This window comes from Camponotus vicinus, unplaced genomic scaffold, assembly GCF_025532165.1.
Source record: "Camponotus vicinus isolate PSW18456_S1 unplaced genomic scaffold, iyCamVici1.0 SCAF_11, whole genome shotgun sequence".
NCBI lineage: Eukaryota > Metazoa > Arthropoda > Insecta > Hymenoptera > Formicidae > Camponotus > Camponotus vicinus.
Window position 1 is genome coordinate 2,018,892 of NW_028141947.1, and position 22,056 is coordinate 2,040,947.

Genomic DNA, 22,056 nt, shown 5'->3' on the forward strand with positions numbered 1-22,056 from the left:
ATTGAATCTTCCATAGCGTGAAGTCAACTTCGCCACATATGTATAGAAAGTAGAGTACAAGATCTTTCATTTGAGCCCTTATAGACCTCAATCGGACCTATTCAAGCGATTTTATAGTCACATTTTCGCAAAAAAATCTAAGTCACGTGGTTTCGACCGTCATATTGGAGCCGCCATAGTGTAAAATCAATTTTGCCACTCATATTTGGAAAGTAGAGCTCAAGACCTTTAATTTGAGCTGTTATAGACCTCTTTTAAGTGAAACTAATTTTGGACAGCAGGGGGTCTTCCGTACAGAAAGAATGCCTCATATATATGCGCGCGCGCGCGCGCGTGTGTATGTGTGTGTAAGTATATATGTGTATGTATGTATATATAAAAGTATATATATATGTGTATATATAGGGTATCCTATTTTAAAAGTTCCACCCTCATAACTTTTTTAATTTTGATTGTAGAAAAAAATGTTTCAGATAAAAGTTATATGGCTTGAAGGGGGCCATTAGATGGTAGCAATGATTTGACCTTGGAGAGTCATTTGAAGGTCACGTGAAGGTCACCGTCAATTTCTTAAATGGAACTCTCTATTTTTTTATTGCATATTCTTGTAGCTTATCTCGAGGGCTTTCCAAAACACTAATAAAATATTTTTCCCTCAAGTATTTTTTGATTTATAAGGCTTGAAATCATTTATTAATTTTACATAAACCGTAATATATCTTGTAAAATATTCATTTTTCGATTATCTTACATTAATACTTTATTTACAAAATAATGCGAGTAATCAATTGGTGTAAAGAAAATATACAGTTGTTTGTAAGAAAAAATATGGAATTGTTAATTGCAAATTATATATTTTTTCTTAAAAACAACTATGTTTTTTTTTTACACCGATTGATTCCTCTCATTATTTAAGGTAATATAATCGAAAAACGAATATTTTACTAGATATTTTATGGTTTATGTAAGATTAAGAAATTATTTCAAGCCTCATAACTCGAAAAGTACTCAATAAAAAAATACTTTATTATAGTGTTTTGGAAAGCTCTCGAGATAAGCTATAAGAATATGCAATAAAAAATAGGAAGTTCTATTTAAAAAATTGAAGGTGACCTTCACGTGACTTTCAAATGACTTTTCAAGGTCAAACCAATGACACCGTCTTATGGCCCCCTTAAAACCATACAATTTTTGTTTAAAACATTTTCACCGAAAGCGCCATGGTATATATATATATATATATTTTATAATCACAAAATTAAAAATTATAAATTAAAAACAAAATTAAATAACGTATTATATTAAAGTTTTCATATTCCTTACCGATCAAATTTAAAAAACATATACAGGGTGTTGAAAAAAAACGGTCACATATTTTGATAGCAAGTAGTATTGATCAAAACAAGAAGAAAAGGTCTAATTAACATGGGTCCTAAGACTAATATCTTCAAAGATACAAGATTTGTTATTTGAGCTCTTTGTCATTTTCTTATTAGTCATGTCATCTTCAGGTGTATTTGAGAGAGTGCGTGATTCTCTAAGTCGTAGGGCTGAAAGATGCGTGAGAGTGAATGGCAATCACATAGAGCACCTCCTCTAATGCTGAGTCAGCATTAAAATTTTTTGTTTTTTGTAAAAAAAGAGTTTTTATTTTGTTATCATACATTCAGTTTCTTTACTTCAGTTTTTTTATGGAAGATAAATGATTACATTTCATATTAAAATAAAAATTGTTTCTTTATCTCTCTTTGTTTATTTTTTATTTTTTAGGGCACCTAGAAAAAAGATATCCCCATTGTACCCCACTCTCCCCTACTCCTTTGTTCATTACATTCTAAAGATGACACGACTAATAAGAAAATGACAAAGAGCTCAGATAACAAAATAGCTTGTATCTTTGAAGATATTAGTCTTAGGACCCATGTTAATTAGACCTTTTCTTCTTGTTTTGATCAATACTACCTGCTATCAAAATATGTGACCCTTTTTTTTCAACACCCTGTATATATATATATATATATAAAGTAAATATCGTATTATTTCGTGGTGAGTCATTCATACGGGCAGACATTATAAAACATTAATATATAATTAATATCTTAATTTATAGAATTATTTAATTATATTAAATTCGCAAGCACAAAACATTTTAACAGTAATAATCTAAAATTATTAACAGTAATAAGCTTTCTATCAAACATTTTTTTTAATTTTCAGAGAAGCAGATGTTACCTACATTGAGAATGTCGATTCTGTTGCGAGTAAAATTAAAGTTGCTCACTTCATAGCCGACAAAGTAGTACAGGAATGTCTTTATTATGAAAATCCACTTTGGTCGTTATCCTCTTCATTAAATGAGGCTATTGTCGCATTTCTTGAATTATATATCACCGATAAGGTAATTGATTTAATCATTCTTTAACGCAAAACTTGCTAACTTGTAATAACAAATAATATGATAGATATACATACATATCTATTATATTGTTTGCAGAGATATATATACATATCTATTATATTGTTTGCAAGTGAGCAAGGTTTGAGTTAAACATAAAGATATATTTATATACATATATAATGTAAAAGCTCTTTTTAATTTTAGCTTTATCAGAGCGTATAAATTTTTTCTGTGAATTAGAATATTATGCGAAGATTCTATATTTACAAAGAAAAATGATAATTTTTAAAAAAATATTATATTTATCAAGTAACAAACGTAGATAAAATATTTTTATATTTTTGTGTTTCTTTTATTTGTCAAAGTCACTATTATATTACATTTGTTCGACATCTTTATTATATAAAACAGTGCTGGGATTTACTTGGAATTTTCGGCCAGATTTCTTAGCTTACGCCTACTGTTCCCCTCTTACTGCTCGCGCCGCTCGTAACTAAGGAGTCCTCAGGAACGTTCGCGTCACAAATGTAATGTGGCAATCTATCTATCTAAGTTCTCTTTATTGTAATTACGTTTCAAAACACAAATATTTTAAATTGTTACAGAAAATATACGCAATTAATAATAGAATAATTATTTTTATTATTAATAAACAATAGAGAACACATACGTATTACATTTGTGACGCGCACGTTTCTGAGCGGTCCTTAGTTACGAGCGGCACGAGCGATAAGAGGGGAACAGTAGGCGTAAGCTAAGAAATTTGGCCGAAAGTTGCAAGTAAATCCCAGCACTGATATAAAATAAAACAGAAATTATCATTCAGATTGCATAAATTATACAGGGTGTTTGGAAATTCAATCGCCAAATTTTCAGAGATTGTCGGGGGCACCATAAGAATCATTTTTTGCAAATGAACCTGGGATCGGAAACGTGTCATTACATCGCTACGGCATACGGAGTGTTCGAAAGAGTCGGGACCTCGAAATATCACAAAAAATAGAAGTTTTACAAAAAATTGTTTCAAACAAAAGTTGTAGGGTGTAAAAAGGTCTATTTACTGGCGCCATGTGTTTGACCTTGGATGGCGTCGCCAAGGTCTCGAGAAGGGCTACAAGAATATGCAATAAAAAGTGGAGGGTTCCATTTCAAAAATTCAAGGTGGCCTTGTCGTGACCTTGGCAACGCCATCCAAGGTCAAACACATGGCGCCAGTAAATAGACCTTTTTACACCCTACAACTTTTGTTTGAAACAATTTTTTGTAAAACTTCTATTTTTTGTGATATTTCGAGGTCCCGACTCTTTCGAACATTCCGTATGCCGTAGCGATGTAATGACACGTTTCCGACCTCAGGTTCATTTGCAAAAAATGATTCTTATGGTGCCCCCGATAATCTCCGAAAATTTGTCGATTGAATTTCCGAACACCCTGTATATAAAGTTATTATAAAGTTAAGCATATGTATGCATATGGAAATTATGTAATAAGATAATTTTGCTATATGAGATATTTGCTATATGATATAAATAATTCTAGAAAAATTTAATTTAAAAATGATATCGTGTAACCATTTTTGTTATTATTATTAATATTATTTTTGAATTATTTATTCCATATTCAAAGAGAGAGAGGGGGGAGAAAGAGAGAGAGAGGGAGGGAGGGAGGGGAGTGATGGGGTGGGAGAGAGGGAGTGGGGAGAGACAGAAAAAGAGGGAGAGAGAGAATAAGTAACAAATTTTTTTTTACATATACGTAGAAAGTAACAGCCTTAGTACATATTGCTACTATGTGTTATATCTAATATTAACAAAGTAAATACATTAAAATTATTTTCTATAGGTTCTCCCAAATAACCGAGTAATAGATTTGTTTGTGGTACAATTTGAACAAGAATCCCATCATCTTGATACTGAATATAATACATCACTTTATAATACATCATTCAACAGTGCTGTCGAAAATCCCCTTTACATTAAAGGTATGATAATATAATTAAAAATTGGTTGTGCGTAAATTTTTGAATATGAATGCTGAAAAAGTTAAGCAAAATAACAGACAAAAAATTTAATTTTATATATAATAATTTCATCATATATATACATATACAGGGTGTTCTATTTTAACTTTGCCAACGAAATATCTCGTAAAGTCTAAAAGATACGAAAAAATGTTTCAAACAAAAGTTATATGGTTTCGAGGGGGACATCTGATGGTGACTTTGACTTTGACCTAGAGGTCGAATTTAGTGGCCATTTGAAAGTCAACTTAATTTTTTTAAATGGAACCCCCTATTTTTTATTATTCATATTCTTGTAGCTCATCTCGAGAGCTTTCCAAAACATTATAATTGAGTTAGTTTTTATTAAGTACTTTCCGAGTTATGAGGCTTGAAATCATTTCTTAAGTCTACACACTCATTGTTCCTCCCCTCCCCGCTTCGCTGCGCGCCACCATTATGTTACAATGAGACCGCCTTCGCCGCCGCATACTTCTAGCCACGTGCATTGGCCGATCTTCTTTAATTAATTTTTCGTTAATTATTGTGAATATCGCAAAATAGTATGTATAGGACCTTCCTTCTTAATTCGAGCCAATATACCTTCACACTTCGGGACTGCAAAAAATTTCCAGACACCCTGTATATTGGACCATTTGAATGTAGGTGTCAACATCATGTTAAGGTCAACTTAGTTCTTTCTAATAAGACTATCTTAATTTGTCTACATGAAACTATTCTTTATAATATTCCACATAAAGAGCTATAAGGATAATATATCTAAAAATTGAGTAGTTTATAAGATATTTTATACTTTAAATTGTCAAAATTTTACATAAATATCTCGTAAAATATTTATTTTTCGATTATCTTACATCAATATTTAAATCAATCAATGGGGAGAATAATATGAGGAATTAATTAAAATTAATGAAGGAAACACATAATTGTTTTTAAAAAAAAAATATAGCTGTAGCTGTATGTTGCAAATTTCTCACATTATTCTGTGCATAAAGATATTGAGGTAAGATAATTGAAAAATGAATATTTCATGAGATATTTTATAATTTAGATAAAATTGTCAACATATAAAGTATAAAATATCTCGTAAACCACTAAATTTTTGGCTCTTACTCTTATAACCTTTACATGGAATAATGTGAGGAATCATTTTATATAGATAAATTAAGATAGCGCCTCATTTAAAAAACTAAATTGACTTACACATGACTTTGACATCTACATCCAAGATCCAACTAATATTCTCTAATATAATCCTCTTTCCCGCTTCAAACCCTACAACTTTGATTGGAAATATTTTTTCCAAAAGCCATGTTTTCGAGTTATTACAGTATGAATGTTAGAGTGGGACACCTTGTATATAATTATATAGCAGATATATTTAACTACATATGTGTATATATATGTATGTATATATATGTATGTATATATGTATATGTATATATATATATATATATATACAGGGTGAGCCATTTTAATTAACGCACGCAATTATTTCGGAAACAAAGCATTTTAGAGAAAAATGTTTCAGACAAAAGCTTTATGGTTTCGAGGGGGCCATAAGATGGTATCATTGGATTGACCTTGAACAGTTATTTGAAGGTCACATGAAGGTCACCTTCAATTTCTTAAATGGAACCTACTATTTGTCATTGCATATTCTTGTAGCTTATCTCGAGAACTTTCCAAAACACTATAATTAAGTACATTTTCGTTAAGTACTTTTTGAGTTATGAGGCTTGAAATAATTTCTTAATTTTACATAAACCGTAAAATATCTTGTAAAATATTCATTTTTCGATTACCTTACCTTAATAGTTTTATGTACAAAATAATGAGAGGAATCAATTGGTGTAAAGAAAACACATAGTTGTTTCGAAGAAAAAATATGTAATTTGCAATTAACAATTCCATATTTTTTCTTAAAATGTGTTTTCTTTACACCAATTGATTCCTTTCATTATTTTGTACATAAAAGTATTAAGATAAGATAATCAAAAAATGAATATTTTACTAGATATTTTATGGTTTATGTAAGATTAAGAAATTACTTCAAGCCTCATAACTCAAAAAGTACTTGAGGGAAAAATATTTTATTATAGTGTTTTGGAAAGCCCTCAAGATAAGCTACAAGAATATGTAATAAAAACTAGAGAGTTCCGTTTAAAAAATTGACGGTGACCTTCACGTGACCTTCAAATGACTCTCCAATGTCAAATTATTGCCACCATCTGATGGCCCTCTTCAAGCCATATAACTTTTGTCTGAAACATTTTTTTCTACATTCAAAATTAAAAAAGTTATGAGGGTGGAACCTTTAAAATGGGACACCCTGTACATACACACACATATATACAGGGTGTCCCACAACTCGCAATTGAAATTTTAATAACATATTCCTGAGTAAAAACTGAGACAAAAATTCTAATGCAAAAATGTTGAGGCTACAATAGTTTTTGAATTATAAACGATCAAAGCTTGCCAATGATATCGTGTAGAATTCGCGCCCTTGGATTCGTAATTATATTTACATGTGTACCGACCTGTCATCTGTTATTGATTTTTTCTCAGAATTTTCGTCTCTGTCTTTGCTCAGGAATATGTTATTAAAATTTCAATTGCGAATTGTAAACACCCTGTATATATACATATAATTAATAATCATTTATTACATATATATACACGTAGTGTACATATATATAGAGTTTATTTTATTTACCAAATTAGATATGTTTAAAAATAAACATTATAATAAAATAATCTTAAATATATTTAATATTTACATGTTAATCTTTCTTTCTCAATATATTGAGAATATTAGGATCTGGTGTATTGCGTTTGTTACAACAAATGGTTACTGAGCAAATATTTTGGGAGAGTATCCGCAAATATGTAAGGGATGAGTAAGTAATATACTGTACTACTATAATTATTGTACTACAGAAAACTAAATATGATGAATAGTTGATTATATATCATAAAAGTCTTTTATAGTTATTTTTATTTCAACTTACATCGTATCTTTCATACTTTATTATTAACCATACACAATTTTTTCTATCTTCAATGTCATTAAATATTCAAGATAAACTTTCAATTCACACATACACTTATCTTTTAAAAATAATTAAGTTAGGCTATTCCTAGTTAAAATATAATTAAACTGTAGCATATCGAATATTTATGGAAACTATAAGTCATATGATTAATTACATAATTATTTATATAACTAATTCAACTAAATAAAAAGTATAATTAACGTAGCAATTTTATATATTGTGTTAATATTGTGTTAATTTTATATGTTTTTATAATACTTATATGTTGCTTATAATACTTTTTGACACTTTGACAATAAATTTTGCACAAATTTTGTAACTTTAGCAAGCCTATTGACTATTTTGCTAAAATTATGGAGAATCCTTCCACACAAGAATCTGCAAACAATTTGTATCTTATATGGCTGATAATTAAATCTTGGAGAGTAATATTATCACAAAAATATTATCCTGTATTGAAAATAACACGAGAATATAGTTCTTCTGTAGAATGGGTACAGGTATCAACGCACAATTTAAATAATTTAAATAAGTTGGCGAATTATGACGTACCTATAACGTATACTATGCAGCATTTTATTGGTACAAGTAAAATTTCATTGAACTATTTTCTACAATTTGGATTACGTTTGACTTTTAAAGAGGATGGCTGGATATTATTTAACATAAAACAAACTGGTAAATATGTAACAAATTTATCACACTTTATAATGTTTATAATATAAGGAAAATTTTATATTATTTTAATTATATATAAGCTACTAAAAATTATCTAAACATTTTCACTTGTTATATATTTAAAATGATTGACTGTAGAATATAATGATAATTATTCTGTTACTCTCTAAAAGTGAATCAGTGTACTATTACTAAAAAACAGAAAATAGTCACTGATATTATAGCAGTTATAAATACAGCACTGTAAATCACTAACATTTCACTGAAAGAATTAGTAATATTGACTGTCTGAATCAGTATCAGTAATATTTTATTTATATTTATTATATTAAAAATTTTATTTTATTTATATTACATGCATGTTGAACTTGTTGTCTTAAATATAATAGATAATGAATGGATCATTTTCGTTTATTCGCCGGACATTTATTTGTGTCCGACTTATAAAATCGATTTAATATCTGAAGTTCCTCTGTTCAGATTGTATCAGAAATTAAATCGAAGTAATATTTCTAATTTTATCTGTCGCCCTTTGCAAACTTTAATTCTCATGACTAAAACTTAAATAGGAAAGGGATAGCATATCGTAGCGATAAACGAACGAACTAGCGATTACTATTTTTACAGTGAAATTTACTTCCACTGACCATAATCAGTGAGATATAAAATGAAGTAACAAAAAATAAACGTTTCCACTGAAGAGGGGCGTGGGGCGGGGGGGGATCAATGAAATACTCATTGATTTTCTTGTCAATGAAATCTCATTTTACTGCTTAAATTAGTGATATTTTCATTGATCACTTTTAGAGAGTACATTATCATTTGCAAGGAAGATAAATACTTCTTTTTGTATAATATTAAATAACAAAGTTATTTATTCTTACAATGTATAGTAAATTTAATAATATATCTTCTGTGTTAAATTTAAATAAGTAATTTCAGAATTTCATTAAATTTTTGAGTCTACAATGCATTTAAGTCTTCAATAAAATTGTGTTTGTTTTGATATTGTATATTATTACGCATGGATATTTTAATTGAAGTTTAACTACAGCAAAAACTTTTCTTTTATTTTGCTTAAATTAGTTTTCTTAAATGCATAATGTAATTCTATAAAGTAAGATATAATTTATATAGATGCATGTATATATAAAAATAAGAATTTTTTTATCTAATTAATAAATTTATTATTTGATAATTTAGTCAACTTATTTACCATGTAAAACAAACTATTGCAGATCAATTTTATTATCAATTTTATTATTTTGGCCATATATACATTTTGTATTATATAGCATTATTAAGTAGCATTTTGTATGTGCATGTGCGTGTAAATTTTAAGCTACATAATTTTAAACTATTTATAACCTATCGTTTAACACAACATGTAATTAATGATTATAGAAAGACTTTTTTATTTTAGTTTCAGATTATGTTTTTATATGAATATATAGATAATAACAAATAATGTTATGTAATATAATGCAAATTGATCATTATTTATATAATTAAAAAATTGATTTAAATTTATATAAAATCTCTTGTACAATTATTATATATACTCAATTTTAGTGCAAAGTAATTTCATATATGTAATATTTTACAATCTGGTTTTCCTATTTATTTAAAATTTTTGATACATTTTTTATATGGGTTAATGTATAAAAACAGATACTTATATTGATAAATCTATCTGAAAGAATAATAATCATTACATATTCATTTGTTATCGATAGGATATTATCGAATCAATTACGATATCGAGAACTGGCGAAGAATTACAAGTTATCTAAATTCTGAAAATTATATGAAAATACATGTTCTGAATCGTGCCCAAATTATCGATGACGCTTTCCACTTAATGATAACAAACCAACTTAATTCCACTGTATTCTGGAATATTACGAAATATCTATCACGAGAAACAGACTACGTGGCATGGTATCCTATGTTCAAAGCTTTGGAATATCTGTCCAATATCTTTCTATTTCGGGAAACAATATATTTTAACATCAAGGTAATAACAAATATTATAAACAATGTCAACAGTGATGTATTAAATATATTAAAACGCTTTAAACATATTACTTATTACACATATTAACATTGTGTGCATTTATAACAATAATTATTAAGTGCTTTCCGAAAAGATACATACAATAAAATGCATGTAGCTAAAAAAATTTGATTACGATTTTTAAATATATTTTGGGTGAATGATAAGTATCTGTTTGTAAATTGATATTCGAATAGAGTATGTACTAATTATAAAAAGTTGGAGGAAAATAGAGAAAAATATGAAAATTGTTACCATTTTTAATCACAGCATGATATTCATAATGACGATTTAAATATCATTAATTTTTGGATAAAAAAATTAGTAGGAAACATATATGTACATTAGTTATCTGTGTGTTTAATACACACACAAACAAATTAAAAAGTTATTAAATTATATTATACGTATAATGTCTACATGTGTGTCTATATGTCTACAAAATATGCATTTTTGTATATATATTTTGATATGGACATGCGTGCATGTGTTAAGCATGTGTTAATGTGCACGTAAGAAAAATTCAAATTTGTGTATATACGTATACAATATAAGTATAGCTATATAATAGATATCTTTATAAAAAGAAATTTAGAGTTGTTTACCAAGACAAAACGTTCTTAATATATAAAACCATGTAAAATACATTTGCGCAAGATATCTTTCGGTATGACAAAATATAATGCAAGAATCGAAAAATATAAAATTTATATCAAGTAACAATATAAATACATATAAATATATATATTTATATATTTAGGGGAAAATGCTAAACTTACTAAACAATTTGCTTGATAAACTTAAATACGATGAAGTTTCTAATGAACACGATCTTACAAAGAGTTTAAGAATGGAGGCTGCGAAATGGGCATGTAATCTTGGTGGTCATATATGCATAGAAAAAGCCCAACGTAATTTAAATCGACATCTCGATGATCCCGAAAAGAACACGTAATTTTTCCTGTATATTCTCGGTTATTTTTTAATTTAATTGTTTTGTAGATACATGTACAATGTTTATTATATTATTTGATCAAAATTTAACTTTATTAGATTATGTTATGAAATTATAATTTGTTAAATCATTTGACCAAAATGTAAGATTAATATGTGCAAAACTTTTATAGCAGAATATGTTTTTTGCTGAATCTCGTAGGCTTTTGCCATGGTGGAAAGAATGGACATACTGTCAAAGTTTAAAAGTTTTACACTATTCTCTTATCAATGAAGATTCTTGGTGGGGAGTATATCGTCTGGGAAAAGAAAAATTTAAAACTAAATTTTTAAAATATCTGTCTTGCCCTGAGGATTCACAATTTATCAAAGACTATTTAAGTCTAATAAAAAATGATAGTACAACATCGATTAAGTTTTTAAAAGATTTTTCCGATCAAGATTATATTAATTATTTTCTTTTTACTATCGCCAAGCATACAAGGAATCCTGCAGTACTCAGTTTCATATTACACAATCTTGAGAATATAAAACCTATGTAATACAGTTTTCTCTCCGTAAATATATATCTATCATTCAACAATTTATGTGTGTATCAATAAATTTATTATTTTACTGTTATAGACAAGTCAGCGAGTATGCAACATTTACTGTAATTATTAATCATGTGTATTCTACGGAACAACTCAAAAAGGTAAAAATTGCATGTGCTTATGTATGTATATATATATATATATATGTAAAATGTATATATATATGTATATATATATGTATGTGTATATATATATATATATATATATATATATATATATATACCTATATATACAGGGTGAGCCATTTTAATTAACGCACGCAATTATTTCGGAAACAAAGCATTTTAGAGAAAAATGTTTCAGACAAAAGTTTTATGGTTTCGAGGGGGCCATAAGATGGTATCATTGGTTTGACCTTGAAGAGTTATTTGAAGGTCACATGAAGGTCACCTTCAATTTCTTAAATGGAACCTACTATTTGTCATTGCATATTCTTGTAGCTTATCTCGAGAGCTTTCCAAAACACTATAATTAAGTACCTTTTCGTTAAGTACTTTTTGAGTTATGAGGCTTGAAATAATTTCTTAATTTTACATAAACCGTAAAATAACTTGTAAAATATACATTTTTCGATTATCTTACCTTAATACTTTTACGTACAAAATAATGAGAGGAATCAATTGGTGTAAAGAAAACACATAGTTGTTTTTAAGAAAAAATATGGAATTGTTAATTGCAAGTTACATATTTTTTCTTCAAAACAACTATGTGTTTTCTTTAGACCAATTGATTCCTCTCATTATTTTGTACGTAAAAGTATTAAGGTAAGATAATCGAAAAATGAATATTTTACAAGATATTTTACGGTTTATGTAAAATTAAGAAATTATTTCAAGCCTCATAACTCAAAAAGTACTTAACGAAAAGGTACTTAATTATAGTGTTTTGGAAAGCTCTCGAGATAAGCTACAAGAGTGTGCAAAAATATATAGGGTGTTCCATTTAAAAAAATTGAAGTGACCTTCACGTGACCTTCAAATGACTCTTCAGTGTCAAACCAATGATACCATCTCATGGCCCCCTCGAAACCATAAAACTTTTTTCTGAAACATTTTTCTCTAAAATGCTTTGTTTCCGAAATAATTGCGTGCGTTAATTAAAATGGCTCACCCTGTATATGTAAAATAATTAACCATGATGCGACATCAAATATTGCTGTTTAATATCATCAAAATAATCTGTTTTAGATAAACGACTTCCTAATAGATAAATATTTTAAAGTAACGCAAGTTGAATTAAATGAATGTAAGAAGTTATGGTTTTTTGTGAAAGAAAGAAATACAAAAGAAAAGGTAAATTTTATGAATATCATTATACTAATATTTCATTTATTAATCATTGATTTTTTTGTTTTCATACAGAATATATTAATGTCACAGTATCCCAAAGTAACAAGCAAAAATTAATGTCATTTATTTTCTTTTATGAAATAAGCATTTTTTATTTCTAATTTCCGAAAATATACTATTTCCAAAATACATAATTTTTAGTGAATGACAGAGTGGGAAAGAATGAGTGAGCAAGTGAAAGCAAAAAAGGAAGAGAATTTCTTTATTTGGAAACTTTAGTGATTTTAATAAAAATCGATTTATATAAATTTTAAAAAGAGAATTTAGAAGCTTTAGATTTAAATCTTAGTTAATCTAGATGTTTAGCTCTTAGTTAAATAAATTTAAATATTTTTCAATATGATTGGGAGAGTATTATGTAATGTGATTCGCATACCTTAATATTATACGAGTCATTTATTTATCAAAAATTTAATAATGATGGATAGGTTAACACGAATTAATGCAATAGTCTGCTAGATATATCAATTATTATATTTTCTCTGTGATAGCCGTAACTTGTATAGGTTTCTAATTTTATTTTAAAATCACTAATTCTAAATTCTATAGATTTTTATTTGTCATTACTTACAAAATTATTTGTAAACATTCCTTGCAGACAAAAGAATTGTTAAGTAAAATATAGTGCAATACTATGCACATAATATGATAGAACACATAGTACAATAAAAGAATGATTTTTGTTTCTGTAATTTTCTCACGATATTTTTTCGCCTATGCTTTTCTATAGGGATAAGGAATGATTTATTTTAATAGAAATTTTGAATTGAGATTTACTCAGTTATTTAGTGTCGCGGAAAGAAATGTATTCCGTGTATAACGATTTATTTAAAAAAAAAATTAATTATTTCTGGAACTGAGGCACTATTATCCGCATTTGGCTCTCTCTTAAGAGTTCGAAAAATTTATATTTATATTTCACATTTAGAGATTCACTAATTTTTTAAAATTTATGTCATTTTATTCGATTGCTGAATTTTTTATGAAGATGCGAAATCTATATAAAAATCGGCATTAATTGATTAAAAATGTTTACAAACTTATAAACCTGTTGTTTTTCGGAATAACTAAAATTTTGACTCTGAGAAAAAAAGTTGTAATTTTCATAATGTATAATTATTATTTATTCCTATTATATTTAAGATTATTGTGTATGTATTATATACAGGATGTATCTGAAATGATGTACTAAACTTTACGAGCGTATTTTAGAGGTCAAAATAAGACTTTCTTTCCTATGAACATAGGTCCGCAAATGAACCCGCCCTCCGAGCTAGAGACCCTTAAAGTTTGGGGAAAAAATAGAAAATCGGCTGTATTTCAGAAAAAAAAATGGCAGAAGGTTGAAATTTGGTATAGCCCAGTCAATTATGAAGTAAGCCACTAAAATGAAAAAATAAAAACGTATCATGAAAACATTAATTTTCCAAGCTGGCAGGTTCAAAGACTTTTCCAGTTTTTAAATGATTTTACTGTTATCTACAAAAGTTGCGTTGCGGGTGTTTTGTCAATTTCACACATCTTCGAATTTTAGTTCGGAGGGGGTTCATTTGCGGACTTATGTTCATAAGAAAAAAAAATCTTATTTTGATCTCTAGAATACGCTCCTGAAGTTTAGTGTATCATTTCAGATACACCCTGTATATATGACTGAAACATTTTTGCTCAAAGTGTTTCGTTCAAGAATTATCGAGGTGCGTTTTTTAAAATGGGACACCCTGTATACGTATATATACATTTTAAAATGCGCACCTCGATAATTCTTCAACGAAGCATTTTTAGCAAAAATGTTTCAGAGAAAAGTTGTATGGTTTCAAGGGGGACATAAGATGGTGTTATTAATTTGACCTTGAATAATTACTTGAAGATCACGTGAAGGTTACCTTCAATTTTTTTAATGAAACCGCCTACTTTTTATTGCATATTCTTGCAGCTCATCTCGAGAGATTTCCAAAATTTTTTTTAATGGAAATGGGTACTTTATAGTCACTCTATCGATAGTACTCAATGAGCTTAATAACTTTTGTATCAGAGTTTTTTTCGAAAATTCAAACTTTATCAAAGTATCCACAAAATAAGTCATAATAAAAATTTGGAATAAATTTTTTTATTATTCCTAACTGTACTTACTGTAGTACACTTATTGTAGTAAGTGTTCAAAATGTGCACCACGTTGGGCCAGACATGCCTGTAGTCTTCGCGAAAAGCTTGCTTGTACTTCTTCTAACTCCTGTGTGGTTATTTCGCGAAAAATTATTTTAATTCTTTCTATCATATTTTTTCGAGTGGTAGAACGTTGAAAATAGGCTAACTCCTTCACTCTTCCCCAGAGGTAAAAGTCCAAACATGTTAAGTCGAGTGATCTCGCAGGAAATAGTACAGGACCACCTCTACCTATCCATTTGTTTGGAAACATTCTGTTGAGCTCTTGCCTCGTATTTATTCCAAAGTGAGGTCGATCACCCGACTTAACATGTTTGGATTTTTCCAAATTTTCATTCTGACTTATTTTGTCGATACCTTGACAACGGTTGAATTTTCGAAAAAAACTCTGATACAAAAGTTATTAAGTTATTAAGTCATTGAGTACTATCGATAGAGTGACTACAAAGTACCCCTTTCCATTTAAAAAAAAATTTCTTTTTAATTCTTGATGTGAAAAACGGATATTCAAGGTTATTCAAGGTCATCAAAGTATGTGCCCCTACTTATCCTACAATTTTCATAATGGATGTCTTCTACCTATCTCTTACCGTTTTCGAGAAAAACACCGTGGACGTTTTATCAGACTCGCCCTGTATATTAATATAATTATATTTATATATACACATACACGAGATAATACTTAATATAATATTTATTGATAATTGATTATTGGCTATTCACACTAATATTTAACACCGACATAATCTGTTTTAGATAAGCGAATTAGTAGAAAGCTACACATGTATGCACCAATATATTTCAAATATTCAAAGCAAGATACTAACACGCTTTCTCGAAATCAAATGTCAACAGGATTACTTTCAGAATTTTGTAAAATATCAATAATATCCGTTGAAAGTAACAATTATGACGCGAAAACATCTATATATCTATCTTACAAATAGCTTTTTATAATGTTTATAGTTATCGATTTATTATTTATGCTTATGTACATTAATAATATATAATTAAATGCACGTGCATTTACAAGGATTCATTTTAGCCTGCAATTCACTGATGTTTTTATTTCCTTATTAACATGAAGTAAAGCAAAGTATAAGTTATATTCATAATAATAATATATAAATAATTATAATTAAATTATGTTATATTATAATTAAATTAAGTGTAAATTATATTCATAATTATAATATATAAATAATTATAATTAAATTATGTTACATTATATGAATAATTCTAATTATATTAAATGAGAAAGTATCTGCAATATATTTAACATTATATTATTAATGTACTAAAAATGTACTAAAAATGTATTATCTAATTTAAATTGTATTCTGATTCATTTTTTAAATTGTATTTGATTTGTTCTATATTTGTAACTTTATTTGTTAATATTTATTAATTATATTAACTTAAATCAAATTTTTATTATAGGTATATTATAGATAGGTATAATATTATATGTAAATATAATAATGCATATTAATATTTAAATAACATCTAAAATTAAAAATTTATAAAACATATTACAATTCTTTAATATTTATATATATAATAACAACTTTATATATACATATATATATATATATATATATATATATATATATATATATATATATATAAATTGTTGTTATAAATTTAATATGTATTATTAATATTTTAAATATATATTATTAATTGTTTGAAACTCATAATCTTTGTAAATTTCATATAATCTTTGATTTTTATAATAAATCACATGGCACAATTTTCTTATACACATCTACTGTCTATTTCTCTATACTTCTTACATATTTAAAGAAACGTAACATATATACACTCGCGCGCATTCGTGCAAATATTTACACACGCACGCACTAATGCACACAAATTAATTTGCGCCTACTATATAAGCGATATTTTTAAGTAAAAAATAAATTATATAATCATGAACCGCGCACTTTCTTCTATAATTTATGACAATATTAATTATAACGATAGAAATTATCAAATTTAATTCACTTAATGTCATAAAAGTCACAGCTTTCTATTAGAGTGATATATATATATATATTCGTGAACCACTAGTAGTGTATGTGGCTATATGTTATCTGATTTCAATCTGAGTTTAAATTACGGATGTTCGTTTAAAAAAGGGCGTTAATTATAAATTTATTTAATAAGTTTCTGTTTTTTGAAGCATCATAAAATATAAATAATTCATGATATTTAAATTATTTGTCATCGAAAAATATTATGTGTTTGTTTAGTTTTTCTAGGTTTAAGTTTAGTTCTATGTGATATATCATATAGTAGTGTCATTTATATGGCAGTATTGAACCTAGATCAAAATTAAAGATAAAAAGTGATGACGTGACTTAAGTGACAGATTATTAGCACGTACTGTTGTACTAAAACGATCTGGGAAATCATGTAGAGTAATACGTGTAAGAAATTATGCAATTTAAAATATTAAATATCTATTTAGAATACAAATAAAAAAATTGATTGTGCATAATAATTTTGCGATCAATTATTTTGGATTTTATGCTTTATAAAAGATAGATAAAATGTTAGTTTTTGTGTGCATGGTCATATCTTTTATCAATAACTTTTTAATAAACAATGAGCGATAGCAAATTTTTTGCTGGAGACTATATTCTTCTAACAACATGGTCAATAATTTCTGCGAGGATTTATCTTATGCCAATATTTACCTTTATTTATCATCAAAATCATTATCCTAAGTATTCTTGTAAAGATACTAGCCAGCGCTTGTTGTTTATTAAAAAGTTATTAGCAAAGAAAGTATGTAAAGAAAGTTATTTGCAAAGAAATGAATAGTATATTAATGTAATGAATCTCTCAGAAAATGATACATAAATATTTAGAAATATCAAAATAATAATTTTCTAAGTTAATTATTTTTCAAAATCATTGAAAGTGCACATAGTATACATACAGCTTAATATTTTTGTATTCTTTTGTTTACTAATCTAAATTATTTCTTTGTAAGCATAGAATCGTAGTTTTGTCACTAAAAGAATTGGAAGATTTTATTTTATGATAGCGTGGCATTGCTCGTTTATGAACATTGTCTATGAGGTAGTAAACGGTGTCACGAAATATTAGAAGTCACTGACACCACGAGGCCAAACAAACAAAAGTTTAATTTGATGCATTTGAGATAGGTGAACCTTGACAGCCCAGACGGTTTCTCGTTAAAACGGTTATCTCGTATTTGTTTCCAAATATGTGTGTATGGTTGTCCATTCAAATATACGAGATTTCTCCTTGCAGGTATATAATCACATCGTTTGTAACATTAAACAAATCAAATATGCGAGCATATTTATTTATTTTTTTCGCAAATTTAATATTATTCGATATACCCTTCAATATTATTTTTACATTGAAACTACATTGCATATTAAACAAATTTAAACCATTAATGTTTCCTGTGCTTTATTGAAACTTCTAACTTAAAGCTATATGATAATGTGCACTTTACTAAATTTTATTGTAATCATACGTAATATATTCTTTGGAAAAATATTTAAATTCTCTCTCTTTCTCTCTCTCTCTCCTCCTCCCTCTCTCTCACTCTCTCTCTCACACACACACATACACACACGTTGTTGAGCTTATATATTTTACTTATTCTTTTTTTTTCTTTTTCGATAAATTTTATTTTCAATTATTTCTTTCTTTCTTTATTTATCTATATTTTTGTTATATGTTATGTTTAAACTCTTTTTCATTTTTACATGAAATTTTATTTCACATGCGCCATTAAGTTGTTTTTATGTAATTCTCATACAAACGAGTAGATGATTCAGCGTATATCCCTATTCTCAGAATCATACTGATATATTCGAACTAATTATTCGTTTGAATAGCATTTAAATAACTTCTGTAAAATAGTTATTTTTACAATGAAATTTAAATGTAGAGAATGCAAACTATATAAAATCATAATTGAAATTTCATTCATATTGGATAATTTTGGAAAGCATTATTCACGAATATATTTATTATCATATTTTTTTATTATTTTTATTATATTTTATAATATTTATATTATATTTTTTCATCATATTTATTATATCATTTTTATTATATAGGGGAGACCGGGGACAAAAGTAACAGCGTCATGGAAGTAACAAGCCTCCTACTAAACTACACAATATATTGAATAATTTGTACTATAGTATAGTCAAACGCGTACGCCTCGATTCTCTTCCTTTTCAGCTAATTGTTGTAGAACGATCATGTCGGTTGCACATGCAGGAGTGAAATTAGTGTATTTACATTATAGAAATATTTCACCTAAATATTTCTTGTTTTAGTTTTTTTGTATCTATGTTTAATTAAAATTTATATATTGACGTAATTATTTGCCGGTGCATTTTTCTAAAATGTATTCATAAGTTTTTATAGTTGATTTGGCTAAGTCTTGCATCATATTTAAGTTATAATGCTTTTATTCTAAAAAATGTGTTTGAGGGCAAAAGTAACACGACACTCTGTGGACGAAAGCAACATGTTTCAATGCTTAGAGTGTAAGGGGGCTGGTCCCATAATAACTGTACCAAAGGCGATTCTTATTACGTATGCCATAATTGTGATTCGAAATAGATACCGATCTCTTTTGTATAAGTAGTTATCATACAATTTTCACACTATTATTATCATACAATTTTTACACTATTATTTAGAATTAAACTGTTACTTAGACTTAAAAAAGTACAAAACTGTGATATTAAGTATAATTATTTTATGATATTACTTATAATTATTTTGCTTAACGAAGATTATTTCTTTTAAGTTTTTTAAAGATGATAAAAATAAATATTTATTTTATTTTTTATTTTAATATAATGTAATACAAATTTATAATAAAAGTTGCCTTAAATTGGAAAAAGTCATATTTATTTTATTTTCCCGAAAATAAGAACTGTTACTTTCATCCTCAGACTATGTTATTTTCGTCCCCGGTCCCCAGGACAAAAGTAACAATCAACGTACTTACGAAAAGCTATAATAACTCTTTAAATATTAATCATTTGAGATTGAAACATAGGTATAATTATAGAGCAATAAATGGAGTTTCTTAACACGTAATCTTTTTTTTTTATATCTCTAACGATAATTAATTAGTGACCTATAATACAAAAAATGTTACTTTTGTCCCCGGTCTCCCCTACTATCATTAAGTTGCATATCGAATAATAATTTAATAAAATTTTTATTTACAGTAGATATTTAAATTTCTCTTTCTCTCTCTTTCTCTCTCTCTCTCTCTCTCTCTCTCTCTCTCTTTCTCTCTCTTGCTTTCTTTCGAATAAAATATTTTTATTAAATATCCTAGATTAATATAAATATGTTTTTAAAAAATCCAATTTTTGATGCTAATTTCGGTCTCCCCTATATAAGAAAAAAAGATGGCTATTTTTATAACAAAATTCTACTAATGTAGTCGAAATGTACATGTGATTAAATGCGATTAAATATAGAGTGGGCCAATAGCTCGACCGTCAAAAGTTTTGCAATGCGCAACCGGAAATGAGTAACGTGAAACGCCGCGTATGCAAATCGTGAGGCATTCATCATTATTGCTCTTCCTATGCAATAACATCCTCTGTTTCGTAACTAAAACGCTCTGAGGACTCCGGAATTTCATTCCGCAGGAACATCACGTTCTCGTCACGTCTATCGTATTTGTGAACAAAATAATCACGTTGCTGTTTTTGGCTTTTCTCCAAATTTTCGAACGTTTTAGAGCATCCATGTCATTTGTGAAAATAATGAAGCGAACATGAATGTTTTAATAATTTAACAGCCAATTGTTTTCTTTAAGCTTACTTTAATTTTGCGAATTTCAAATTGGATTAATATCACCTCTAATTATGCTAAACTGGCAATTATAACTCAATAAAGTTTATAGAAATTAAATTTTTGATCTAGCTACGTTATTAAATAAATATATCCAATAAGTATATCTGTTGTAAATAATAAAATAATAATTAATACTAATTAAAATAATGCTTATTAATACATAATATAAAATTCATGATGTACTTTGTTCGCCGCAGAAACCTCGTACCTCGGTGAAAGACCTCTACTCCAGGATTATCCTGGCAGCACTATTTTCTCTCTCTTTAATACAATTTCACATCTCCAGCAAGAAACATCCCACGCGACAAACACCTTTGTAGCGTGGATAAAACGTGTGTTAATTGTCCTACTTGTGAGCAAACAGCTGTAGAATTGACTGCAATTAAGATTCCGAACTTGCTGGTCGACTATGGATATTTAATTTGCTCTCGTTCGATTTGCGGTCCAAAGATGACGATGAGTCATAGAACTAAGACAAAGAGAACACGGAGAAGAGTAGCGGAGAAACCGTCCTCGAGTGAGGTGGAACGGGGAAGGGAGAGGAACGCACGATGCAGGCAGCGATGTTCACTATCCTGTCCTTAGAGTCGAGTTTTTGTAGGAATGACAGGTTGATATCGTGAGCAAAAACGTAAGATATTTGGCGACAGTAGTTTGCTGATAGGAAGTTCTTGTCTACGACAGTGGCTTGCGCAACAACGTCAGGTATACGTATTATGTAAAGGCGAAGTAGAAACAGCGTGTAAGGATCGACAACGGAAATTGGAAACTCGTAAGTATATGACGCGGAGATTACGTAACAGGAGTAGATTTGATCTCAGGGTGACAGTGATAATTTCCGTCATGACATATCGGTCGAAATTATATATATCTGCGTGACGCGTTATTTTCATACGTTAGATC

At 27.8% G+C, this 22,056-nt stretch overlaps 1 protein-coding gene across 4 annotated transcripts in view; it reads left to right on the forward strand.

Moving 5' to 3' along the window:
* The window catches only part of LOC145961331 (aminopeptidase N-like), a 32,410-nt gene extending 12,931 nt beyond the window's left edge, over nt 1-19,479 (forward strand). The window contains exons 4-13 of one of the 4 annotated variants that reach the window (XM_083081414.1): nt 2,218-2,398; nt 4,241-4,379; nt 7,240-7,321; nt 7,803-8,155; nt 9,892-10,172; nt 10,972-11,162; nt 11,368-11,703; nt 11,790-11,859; nt 12,946-13,050; nt 19,380-19,479. In XM_083081414.1, the coding sequence (XP_082937540.1) occupies nt 2,218-2,398; nt 4,241-4,379; nt 7,240-7,321; nt 7,803-8,155; nt 9,892-10,172; nt 10,972-11,162; nt 11,368-11,703; nt 11,790-11,859; nt 12,946-13,050; nt 19,380-19,418 (1,777 nt within the window). In that variant the 3' untranslated portion in view covers nt 19,419-19,479. Of the gene's footprint in view, nt 1-2,217; nt 2,399-4,240; nt 4,380-7,239; nt 7,322-7,802; nt 8,156-9,891; nt 10,173-10,971; nt 11,163-11,367; nt 11,704-11,789; nt 11,860-12,945; nt 13,051-13,119; nt 13,462-16,026; nt 16,306-19,379 lie in introns of those variants that run through there. The other 3 variants (XM_083081412.1, XM_083081413.1, XM_083081415.1) reach the window with 3 other exon arrangements.
* The last annotated feature ends 2,577 nt before the right edge of the window (nt 19,480-22,056 follow it).